The sequence below is a fragment of the Lithobates pipiens genome, unplaced genomic scaffold, assembly GCF_037356315.1.
Source record: "Lithobates pipiens isolate NorthernLeopardFrog02 unplaced genomic scaffold, aLitPip1_a1.2 Scaffold_13, whole genome shotgun sequence".
In the NCBI taxonomy this organism is placed as follows: domain Eukaryota; kingdom Metazoa; phylum Chordata; class Amphibia; order Anura; family Ranidae; genus Lithobates; species Lithobates pipiens.
The window spans coordinates 415209724-415222632 of NW_027507718.1; the positions used below are offsets into that span (position 1 = coordinate 415209724).

At 44.3% G+C, this 12909-nt stretch overlaps 1 protein-coding gene across 1 annotated transcript in view; it reads left to right on the forward strand.

Annotated features, from left to right (window-relative positions):
- Positions 1-12909, forward strand: part of GABRA2 (gamma-aminobutyric acid type A receptor subunit alpha2) — a 261837-nt gene that overhangs the window by 232891 nt on the left and 16037 nt on the right. Inside the window, exon 9 of the mRNA XM_077477538.1 lies at positions 7511-7713. Coding sequence (XP_077333664.1) covers positions 7511-7713 — 203 coding nt within the window. The remainder of the gene's footprint in view (positions 1-7510; positions 7714-12909) is intronic.

Genomic DNA, 12909 nt, shown 5'->3' on the forward strand with positions numbered 1-12909 from the left:
GGACCAGAGATGGTAGGTGCTGTGCAAGACGGTCGCTAGTACCTTAGAAAACAGTTTAAGGTCCACATTAAGCAGCGATATGGGTCTGTAGCTCCCACATATCGTAGGGTCCTTGCCTTCCTTAGGGATCAGGGAAACATGTGCTTTCAGCATCTCTCTGGGGATAGGTGTTTTGCTGCCAATGGCATTGAAAAAGGTCAGCATGCGGGGCCTAGGGTCTGGTAAAAGGTTTTGTAGTATTGGATGGTAAAACCATCCGGGCCTGGAACTTTGCCTGGTTTCATGTGCTTAACAGCAGTCTGAAGCTCCCCTGCTGTAATGGGTGATTTCAAAGCGGTTCTTATTTCTGTGGGGAGCGAGGGCATCTGGGAGGACTCTATGTATTCCTCCATGCACGTCTCAGGTGGTGACACAGTGGGCAGGTGGTATAGCTTAGCGTAAAAGTCCCTAAACACATCTGAGATATGGTCTGGCATAGCAACCCTTTGGCCGTTCGCGTCTATGATGTGAGGAATGTATGATGTTTGTTTTTGTTCCCGCACCGTGTTAGCTAACGTCTTCCCGCACTTGTCCCCGACTCATATATAATCTGCCGACATTTCTGTATCACTGCCTTAGCCCTGTACTGCAATAGGTCCACTATCTGCCTATGTACCAGGCCAAGTTCAAGCTGTTTGGGAGGGGGCGTGCTTATGGCGAGCTTCCAGGGAAGAAAGGGTAGAGAGAAGTTTTGTTAGTTGTTCCGAGCGCTCCCTCTTAACCCGGGCTCCATGACTGATAAGCAGCCCTTTGATCACTGCCTTGTGCGCTTCCTACAAGGATCCAGGATCACAATCCTGAGTATCATTTTCTTGGAAGTAAAGAGGCAAAGCCCGTTTCTCGTCCGCCAGGATTTCTGGGGTCTGGAGGAGTCTCTCGTTCAAGTGCCAAAACCTTGAGCGGGGTGCCGAACGTTCAGTCTATGCGTATTCTAGAGTGACCGGGGCATGGTCGGACCATGTGATGTTCCCTATGTCAACACTCACAACCAAACGTAGTTGGTTATGTGGTATCAGGAAGTAGTCTATCCTGGAGTAAAGTTTGTGCGTGTGCGAATAAAAAGTATAGTCACGCTCGCCCGAATGTAACAGGCGCCAAGCGTCTATAAGCTGCGCCTTGTGGATTGAAGCGAAAACACGTTTTCCATGCGACGGGGGAAGGTAAGAGCGCCCCGAGGATTTGTCCAACGAGGGTATTAGAGGTACATTAAAATCTCCCTCTAGTATCAGTTGGCCCGACGTAAACGCAGTCAGTTTCTGCAAAGTTCGTTCAATAAAGAAGCATTGACGCTCGTTAGGTGCGTAAACGGAGGCAAGAATCACCGGTGTCATACCCACCGTACATTTGAGAAACAGATAACGACCCTGCGGGTCTCCCATTACTGCTTAGCATTGCCAATGAACCCTGCTGGATAGCAAGATGGAGACACCCTTGGTCTTGGCAACCGGGTTCGTAGAGTGGTAAACCAACAGGTAGAATCTATTTTTAAGGAGGGGATATTTGTCATTACTTAAAGTGTGTTTCCTGAATATAAAGCAATATATATACCTTGGCATTCAGGGTCAGAATTTTTGAAGGGTCCATCGCATTGGCCGCCGGGGTGGTAGGGGAGAGAGAAGCGGGGGTGTGTGGGGCAGGGGTGGGAGGAGGGAAGGTGGGGGTGGGGCATTAGAGAGGGGTGGGGAGGGAACGGTAGTAGGGAGTAGCCTACCCAAATACAATGGTATATGGTCCGGTATGCAGTGTAAAGGGTAGGTACGTGTATCTCTAACTAAGGAGTCAAGTGAAAACTTGTAGGACACTAAACCCCCCGATCACCCGGGTGGTTGTGTCAGCCTAATTGGGGGTGGTCTGGATTTCAAACTAACTAAGGAAGGAGGTCAAACTAACTAAGGAAGGAGGTCCCGGCCCACCCCTCCCCCGACCATCTGTCTAATGAAAAAGAAACGCTATCTAGCAATATATGCATTAACCACAACATCCTCACATAAGCTGGTAGCAACAAACACTAATATCAGAGCAATATTGTCAGGGCGATCCCACTGCTCCATATGGAACCGTGGCAGATCCCTAGTTACAGGCTCAGCAATGGCACAAGCCGCAAAAAGAAAACAAAGAACCAAAAAACTGAGAATAACAATATCAACGTTAGGAGCATTAACTTTCCCGCACCCCCCTGATCAGCCATAGTCATAACAGGTGTATTCTCCAGTGGGCCCATGCAAAGTCACTGATGAGATGGGAGGGAATGTGTGGTAACCTGCACCTCCGGTCTCTGCCATTTAGTCTGGTGGGTGTCTGTGTCCCACTCCACTGCGCGGATCAATAATACCCGCCAGGCCGCCACTGTGACTGTTGCAATGGCACGAGGGAGGGTATTCCCCCCCCCCTGAAATAATACCTCTCAGTGAAAACCGGGCCGCCCTCCCACCCAAGTTCAGGAGCATCCAGTGCAGGCACCATTGCGACCACCGTGCTATCCCTGCAAGTCACTAGGCACCTCCAAGACCAGAGTAAGCAGCAGTGTCCAGCATAGTTCAGCGTCCTGCGGTGTGGGGGGAGAACCCATCTCCGGATGTATAAATCCCTCCTGGGTTAATAGGGCCGCCCAAGAGAGCAGAGCACCGCCATGTAAACCTCCCATATTCAGGCCGCACAGGAGAACAACTAGGTGTGCAACCGGGGTACTGCCTGGGTAAGTAGTGTAGAAGAGGAATGGGCTACCCCACCCCCCCAGGGCCCCCCGCAGAGACAGCCCCCCCAAAGTCAGTAACAACTCACCGCTATCAGATTGCAGCAGGGGGAGAAAACAGTCACCATCTCCAGCACCATGCGGGGTCATGCTAAGTCAGGTTTCCTTTCTCTGGTCTGCGGCAGTCTCGCGGGTAGCTAAGCTGTATTTCCAGTGGGGTGGACTCAGCACTGCCAGAGCCGTTCTTGGTGGGGGCGCAGGCAGCATCAAGATCCTCTTTGCGGTTGTCTTCCCCCAGTGCTGAAGGCATAGAGGCCGTAGTGCCATGTGTCCGGGGCACAACAAGCTTAATTGGGCAAAGGAAGGTTGGGTTGATCACTGAGCGGGGGCGGCCCAGGTCGCTGTGAGGTTAGGCTTCAACCCTCCCCCCGGGCGACGCTTCTCTGGGACGTCTGCTGTTCCGCGGTGGCCTGGGGGGCAGGCTCCCATTCAACACCGTCCCCAGCTCCTCGGTAGGTAAGCCAACCAGTCCAGTACCGGTATGGGTGCTGTGCCCAGGAAGGTGAAAAGGGCGGGCAAGGCTTCCGGGGATCGAAGTGTGAAGGAACGCTGCTCCCTCCCGAAGGTGACTGACAGGGGGAATCCCCATCGGTATGTGACATTCTTCCTCCTCGCCAGGTCTAGAAGCAGTTTCAGAAGCGCCCGTCTCTGAAGCGTAGCCCTTGATATGTATGGGAGGATAATAAGAGGGGCACCATCCAGCTCCAAGTCACGCACGTCCCAGACCTTGGGGGCAATGATGTCTTTGTGGGCATAATGGTGGAGCCGGCAAATAACATCCTGAGGCTGGCCCGGGTCGTCCGATCTAGGGCGTATCGCTCGGTGGATGCGGTCAAACTCCAGACGACCCTGTAGGTGGTCTCCGGCCACCCTGCGGAAGACATCCGCCACTGTGTCCGCTAGGTCCGCCGGGCTCGTGGCCTCTGGGAGGCCCCGGAGCCGCAGATTGCTCCTGCGGCTCCTGTCCTCCATTTCTTCCATGTGAAGTTGTAGCTCCACTGCCCTCCCGGTATGCGAGTCCTGGTGCACCCCGAGTGCTGCCACTCGGTTGTCCAAGGCCGTCAAGGATGTTTCCCCCGCCCCCACCCTACAGGAGAGGGATTGCACCTCCTGCTTAACCTTCTGCATTTCCTTGCGGTGCACCACCTCCACTCTCCCCATCAGAGCCTCGATATCCGCTTTCGTTGGTAGGGCTTTAAAGATGGTTTTCAGCTCGTCAGTTGGGCAGGATGACGGGATCAGTGCCGACCTACCCGGGCTAGGTGAGAAAGCAGCCAGGAAAGGTCTCTGAATCTTGCGATCCCACAGGGGAGGGCGGCCTAGAGACATTGCCCTGTCCTGCCACGTGGGTGGCACACTGCTCCGCCATGTTGGAATCAGGGGTGCCCGGCAGGCTCCGCTGAAATAGTCTATGGATAGCACCGGGCGAGGCTGTGGCAGGGCTCCCTGAGTGAGCCCCTCTGCGCCTCCTGGATGTGTGCTTCTTGCTGGAGAGCATACTGCGGTCTAAGGAGCAAAAATGGTCAGAAGGGATAGGGTTCGGCCGGGAGCTCCGCTCAAACATGACCGTCCTCAGCCATGTCCAGGCCATGCCCCAAGGACTTTAAAATTGTAGCTGTTGAATAAATAAACTACTAAAGACACATTGACTTGAATTGAATAAGGCCGCAGTTTTATTTATAGGCTTAATAGCAACTTATATATTTTTATAATATATAGCATATATAAATAACTGAATTTATTCAACAATACAATACTTATGAATAATAATAATAAATTGAAAATATTAACCTAGCTATCCAAGCTCAGGTTATAAACACATACAATATCAATCCACATACAATATCAATCTATTCTCATAAGAGAGAGACACACTGCCTCATAAACTAACTGCGACAGGGAGAGGGGAGTGGGACGATCTTCTTCTGTTTGGTAGCGTCGTCTGCACTTTTTTCAGTTACTCCAGTAGCTTTTATATCCTCTTGCACGAGCTGATATCGTTTATATTTAATTAAGTATTTATAACAAACCAATAAGGTAATTAAAAATTTCTAACCTATCAAATTCATTTTTTATGCCTTACTCATCCCCATGGGTGGTTGGGTGGTTGTGGCAGTTTTTCCCACTTTTCATTCCCTGGATCCTGCAATGCAATCCCAGGTGTGGCTCAGGGTTACTGCTTTTGACAGTGAAAATAAACCACAAGCCACACTCGGGAATACCGCTAGGAAGGTTAAAAATATGGTTTCTTAACCACTTCCTGACGAGCCGCCGCAGTTGTACTGTAGCAGGTTTGCTTCCCTGGGCAAAACGAAGTTACCTTACATTGCTTCGCCTTTTGGCCACTAGGGGCACATGCAAACTCGCCGCTGGAGCTGATGTGAGTGCCCAGCCAGCACGGCGACCGCCGCGCACTCGCGATCGCTCATGGCAGAGCGGGAATCGGGATCTGTGTGTAAACACAGATCCCAGTCCTCTCAGGGGAGAGGAGACAGATTGTGTGTTCATATTATGTATGAACACCAATCTCTGTCTCTTCCTAGTCAGTCCCACTCCCGCCACAGTTAGAACACACACTAGGGAACACATTTAACCCCTTGATCGCCCCCTAGTGTTAACCCTTTCCCTGTCTGTGACATTTATACAGTAATTAGTGCATTTTTGTAGCACTGAACACTGTATAATTGTCACTGGTCAAAAAAATGTGTCAAAAATGTCCGATATGTCCGCCGCAATATCGCAGTCCCAATAAAAAACACTGATCCATTACTAGATAAAAAAAAAATCAAATGCTATAAATCTATCCCCTATTTTGTAGACACTATAACTTTTGTGCAAACCTATCAATATACGCATATTCCGATTTTTTTTCCCAAAAATATGTAGAAGAGTACATATCTGCCTAAACTGAGGAAAAAAATTTTTTTTTTTTTTTTTTTTTTTTACATTTTGGATATTATAGCAAACTGTAAAAGGTATTGTGTTTTTTCAAAATTGTCAGTCTTCTTTTGTTTATAGTGCAAAAAGTAAAAACAGCAGAGGTGATCAAATACCCCCAAAAGAAAGCTCTATTTGTGGGAAAAAAGGACATCAATTTTGTTTGTGTACAACATCGCTTGACCGTGTAATTGTCGGTTAAAGCCACGCAGTGCCGTATCTCAAAAAATGGCCTGGTCATTGAGCAGCCAAATCTTCCGGAGCTGAAGTGGTTAATGGTTTTCATAATGAAAAAATATACATTATGACATTGCCACACTGGAAGATACAAATCCCAAAATGTGAAAAAAACAAAAAAACTTGCTAGTGCTGCAAGATGGAAGAACTCTATACAGGAGATCTGTTGGTATGTTTGAAGAGTTATCATTTCAGTGCAGAGACTCTTATTAAGTTACGATTAACCTTTGGGTCAAATTTAGTTCTGCTGCAGAGGGAATTTGTTTTGACAGTTGCTTGTCAGAATAAAAATAAGTGCAATATGTGAAATTCTATTTATTTACCATATATCTTTCTTATTGCTTCAGTGTTTTTACTTTTTAAACAAATAATTTTGCCATAACATACCAATAAGTTTTAGTTGATGCTTTATTCAGTGTACCTAAAAGGGCAAACCATTTTACATGAATATGATATTGAAAATCATTATACTGAAATTGCAATGTTCCTTTTTATTGTGTGTATAGTAAATACATCTAGACAAATAGTTTGCATGTTAAATGAGCACAGATTGGTGTAGATGGTTTGCGATTGCGATTTATTCTTAAAATCTTTTATTTTAAAAAATTCTGTAAAAACTCACTAACAATGTAAATGTAATTTGTGTCTGGTCAGATTTGATGTCACAGATTTCAAAACTTCATATGTCTAATTGCAACAGTTCATTTGCCTTATTTTAAAATTAATTTACCAATACCTTTTGTACTGTTATATATATACACACCAGTGTACAAATCAAATTATCAATTTTTCTAATTTTGCTGGAGGGGCCCTGATACAGTATTGTATATATAGTTCAATGGTTGAAACAGGTATCTTTCAAGCCCTTCCATTTGCTTATCCCTTCATGTAGGGTCCCCGAAGAGCCTACAATACTGACAGACAGAAAGATCATACAAAAATGATGCATTACCCTACTTTTTAACTTTGATGCTGAGATCATTCTGCGATAATCAGTTCAATGAGGAATCTTCATATTCCTATTTTTTCTTTTTTTTTAGAAAATAATGGCAGGCAAATCTATATTATGACCTTCTCCACATTCCACAGAGAATCATTAGCCTGTTCTGCATTATGTGCATTATTTTATCTTTTGGGTATCTCAGTAGGGAGACAGTCTGTCCGACAAGACACCTACAGAAGTTACAGCCTGACTGTAGGGGAAAAAGTGTCACGCTTTTATGTTTTTCCATAGGAGTAATATGAATAAGTAAATATAGGTTGAACTTCTGTATGGCTTATTATATATATATATATATATATATATATATATATATATATATAGCTTTGATTCACATACTAAAACTAAACACATACTAGTTTTAGGATAGAGACGTTTCACCTTGTCCCTCAAGATGTAAGAACCAATGGAAGTGGTTTTGATATTTAAAGGTGTTCTAAATATAATTTTTCCTGTTATGGATAACCATTGAATTTTGATGTAATACGATTTTAAAAACCTAAATTACAACCCTAACATTGTATTTATGTATTTATTTTACCTAGGCGTTACCACTGTACTTACTATGACAACTCTTAGCATCAGTGCAAGAAACTCCCTGCCAAAAGTTGCTTATGCTACAGCTATGGATTGGTTCATTGCTGTCTGCTACGCATTTGTCTTTTCCGCTTTGATAGAGTTTGCCACTGTTAACTATTTCACTAAAAGAGGATGGGCGTGGGATGGAAAAAGTGTGGTTAATGACAAGGTAAGAACTTAAGCTTATATTTCCAGTACAGAAATATAAAAATGTAAATACCTATCAGTGGTACTATATAAAATGGCAGATCATCCTGCTAAAATGTGAATGTAAAATCTGATGTTGCTCATGAAGCGCGGTATACCCTTCTAGGTTGTTTTACATATGTCCTAGTGGGGATACCCCTTCACAAAAAAAAAGTTTAAAAAGAAGTTTTCACTGTAGATACACTACAGACAGCGGTGCTCAAGCTTTTGAAGAGTGAGGGTCACCTAAGTGATTCGGTAGCCAGTCGCAGGACACAGAGAAACAAAATGGTTTTGAATTTCAGTTTTTTTTATTTTTAACAGCATGATGAAGATTTTAAACAACAATCAGGATCACCATTTTCCGTGGGACCAATCCCTGTTGGATGTTTAATCAGTTTTTAATCACAGTTACAGTGGTGTGAAAAAGTGTTTGCCCCCTTCCTCATTTCCTGTTCCTTTGCATGTTTGTCACACTTAAGTGTTTCGGAACATCAAACCAATTTAAACAATAGTCAAGGACAACACAAGTAAACACAAAATGCAATTTGTAAATGAAGGTGTTTATTATTAAAGGTGAAAAAAAATCCAAACCATCATGGCCCTGTGTGAAAAAGTGATTGCCCCCCTTGTTAAAACATACTATAACTGTGGTTGTCCACACCTGAGTTCAATTTCTCTAGCCACACCCAGGCCTGATTATTGCCACACCTGTTCACAATCAAGGCATCACTTAAATAGGAGCTGCTTGACACAGTAAGGTCCACCAGAAGATCCTTAAAAGCTACACATCATGCCGAGACCCAAAGAAATTCAGGAACAATTGAGAAAGAAAGTAATTGAGATCTATCAGTCTGGAAAGGGTTATAAAGCCATTTCCAAAGCTTTGGGAATCCAGCCAACCCCAGTGAGAGCCATTATCCACAAATGGCGAAGACATGGAACAGTGGTGAACCTTCCCAGGAGTGGCCGGCCGCCCAAAATTACCCCAAGAGCGCAGCGACGACTCATCCAAGAGGTCACAAAAGACCCCACAACAACGTCCAAGGAACTGCAGGCCTCACTTGCCTCAGTTAAGGTCAGCGTTCATGCCTCCACCATCAGGAAAAGACTGGGCAAAAATGGCCTGCATGGCAGAGTTCCAAGGAGAAAACCACTGCTGAGCAAAAAGAACATCAAAGCTCGTCTCAATTTCTCCACAACACATCTTGATGATCCCCAAGACTTTTGGGACAACATTCTGTGGACCGATGAGACAAAAGTGGAACTCTTTGGAAGGTGTGTGTCCAAGTATATCTGGCGTAGAAGGAACACTGCATTTCATAAAAAGAACATTATACCAACAGTAAAATATGGTGGTGGTAGTGTGATGGTCTGGGGCTGTTTTGCTGCTTCAGGACCTGGAAGACTTGCCGTGATAAAAGGAACTATGAATTCTGCTGTCTACCAAGAGATCCTGAAGGAGAATGTCCGACCATCTGTTCGTGTACTCAAGCTGAAACGAACTTTGGTTCTGCAGCAGGACAATGATCCTAAACACACCAGCAAGTCCACCACCGAATGGCTTAAGAAAAACAAAATGAAGACTTTGGAGTGGCCTAGCCAAAGTCCTGACCTGAATCCTATTGAGATGTTGTGGTATGACCTTAAAAAGGCCGTTCATGCTCGAAAACCCTCTAATGTAACTGAATTAGGACAATTCTGCAAAGATGAGTGGGCCAAAATTCCTCCAGGACGCTGTAAAAGCCTCATTGCACGTTATCGCAAACGCTTGGTTGCAGTTGTTGCTGCTAAGGGTGGCCCAACCAGTTATTAGGTTTAGGGGCAATCACTTTTTCACACAGGGCCATGATGGTTTGGATTTTTTTTCACCTTTAATAATAAACACCTTCATTTACAAATTGCATTTTGTGTTTACTTGTGTTGTCCTTGACTATTGTTTAAATTGGTTTGATGTTCCGAAACACTTAAGTGTGACAAACATGCAAAGGAACAGGAAATGAGGAAGGGGGCAAACACTTTTTCACACCACTGTACAAAAGGAAAGAAAATGGACAGGCGGACCCCATCAGACTGATCGTGTGAAAGGGGCCCAGGGCTGCTTTCACACTGATGAGCTGCTGTTTACTCGCACCGTGGGTTCAGCACGGTGCACCTGCAGCTTCCCTATGGGTTAGCTGCACTGAGCCATAGACTTCTATTATATTGTGCATACTCCTGCATTCAGGAGTTTTTTGTGCACGTTCAGAAAGTGCACCAAATCCACAGAATAGGATAGAAGTCTATGGCTCAGTGCAGATAACCCTCAGGAAAGCCACAGGTGTACTGTGCTTCACCTGCGGATCAGTGTGAAAGCAGCCTAATAGCGATTTTTTTAAATGTCTGCAATCTAGGCTTGCCAACTCGCCATGCCAGAGCAGGAGGTTGCAGGCCACATCAGAGGGCTCTACGGGCCGCAAGTGGCACTCTGGCCACCTGTTGAGCACCAATGCTTTAAGATCTGATTATACCTAAAAATTAACAAGGCCCAATTGTTCAAATCTTACACCAAAGTATGATGCAGAAATGTTTACATGAAGATTCCACTCTCATGCAGAACAAGAGTCTTTATGTGATTTAGCTGTGCTTTTGGACATTTCCAATATAGGTGGGACCACTGACAATCTTAGCAAGCATGGCAACATTATGAACTCTAGGAAACGTGACAGGCTGAAGGGAGCTTTTGTACAGCACTTAGTTTGCATTTCCAAGTGTATGTGTGTATGTTTTCTTTTTTATTAAAGTATTATTCATCATGTACAAATGCATACCATTCCCTGTTTTCCTTGGTACATAACTATTAAGCAGTATCAGTATAGAGCAGGAATTCCAGCCTACATTATGGTAAAATATCTCAGTGTATCAGTGGTGCAGAGTGGTCACATTCAGTCTCAAGACCTGTTATTCATCCTACAGCTCATATATTTGATTACACTTATAGTGAAGAGACTGGTAACCCTTGTACACAGGGTCGGACATTCCGGCAACCAAATCCGTCGGATTTTGTCCGACGGATCTTGTCCGAAACTGTTGCATACACACGGTCGGACAAAGTTGTCGGAAAATCCGATCTTTCAGAACGTGATGACGTAATTTCGTTACGATGGGACTCAGGCTAGTAGCCAATAGCTTTGATGTAGGAATTTGATCTGAGCAAGCGTGGCACTTTGTCCGATCGGAATTCTCTACACATGATCGGAGTATGTCCGATCGGAGCAGTTTGTCGGAAGATATTTCTGGGCAAGTTGGAAAATTTGGTCCGACGGATATTCCGACGGAAACAGTCCAATGCATACCACACACAGTCGGAATATCCGTCAAAACGCTCCGATTAGACACATTCCGACGGAATTTCCGACAGTGTGTACAAGGGCTAAGACCTTTAAGATTTAATCTGCCACTATGCAGGCAATGTGGTAAAATTTCCTTTTTATTTAACAAGTTAGTCAATTACAACATCAGTAGCAGATGCTTGTTCTTGTTTGTCCTGAATTACATCATAAGGTAAGTTTTATTTTATAAGATTTACATTAAAGTTGTAAATAATTAAGGTTGTTCAGTTACTATAACACTGTGCCTAAAGTTACCTGATCTCCAATCTTAAAATTAAAATAAAGCAACGCTTTTTAAAATAAAGAATGGAAATACTAACCTCTCCTACAGCCTGAACCACAGCGTTGCTCTGTTGAAGAGGAATTCTCTCCTACAATTTGCCTAACACTTACGGGAATGTACTCAACAGCACCCACTGGCTCCTTCCACAGGCCTCCTCATCACTTTCTGGGTCCTGTAGTGACATGAAGGTCTGCAGGAGGAACCAATGAGTGCTGCAATGCAGGCAGCAGGAGAGGTAAGAATTTGCATTCATTTTTACAGGGAACATTATTTTAAATGTCAGGTTAGTGACAGAGTTGTTTTAAGAATATTAAGAACTGTAGGTTAACCGCAAACACATTATGTGCATGTGGTCAATGACTGTATTAAGTATGTAAAAAAAAAACAATATATGGTGTTGCGCTCCAAATGTATAAATTGATATGTGCAAAGGTGCAAAATATGTGGATAAGTACACATGAATCAATTTACAAAATAGCAGAACTAAAATAGCTAAATACTGATGTGCATCAAATAAATTACAGGCAAATAGATTGAAAAAACTGTGCCAGCATAAATCAATAAAGTGCATAAGTGACGTGGATGTGACGTGGATGTGAATAAAATCAACAATGCCGTCCAATTTGCTGAAAAATGAACATACAGTGCATACATAACACAGTGCCACTGCCAAACAAATAAAATAAAGTCCGTGAATGATTTCACATAAAACCAGAGTGCAAAGTCTTTATCAAAACAAGAAATCTGCTGGTGATGATAGTTGTACCAACATAAATGGTGATAAAGTGACTAAGTGATCTTGTATTTCTTCAGAGTGCCCGCAAACACCGGGTGCAGTGGCTCCTTACCTTACTGCTGTAAGGTAAACAGCATACAATAGTATCCAAAGCAAAGCACTGTATCCTGCAGATGGTGAAGCTGGGTCTGTAACCTTACAGGGCTGCAAATGTGTTTTCCACTTGTCCTGGAAGACTGTTGCCAGAAGCCCCCGCAGAGGATCGCGATGTTCGGTGCCGCAGAAAGAAGAGTTGGCCGCCGGAGAGAAGAGCGATGATATTCGCATCTCACGGTCAGCTGGGAGCGCTCCCAGCTGAGCTCATCTGGACCTCCCCTTGACACGCGGATGTCATCGCTCTTCTCTCCGGCGGCCAACTCCTCTTTCTGCGGCGCCGAACATTGCAATCTTCTGCGGGGGTTCTGGCAACATAAAAGATCACTTAGTCACTTTATCACCATTTATGTTGGTACAATTATCATCACCAGCAAATTTCTTGTTTTGATAAAGTTTTCGCACTCTGGTTTTATGCGAAATCATTCACGGACTGTATTTTATTTGTTTTGCAGTGGCACTGTGTTATGTATGCACTGTATGTTCATTTTTCAGAAAATTGGACAGCATTGTTGATTTTATTCACATCCACATCACTTACCGTATATACTCGAGTATAGGCCGACCCGAATATAAGCCGAGGCCCCCAATTTACCCCCAAAAAAACTGGCAAACTTATTGACTCGTGTATAAGCC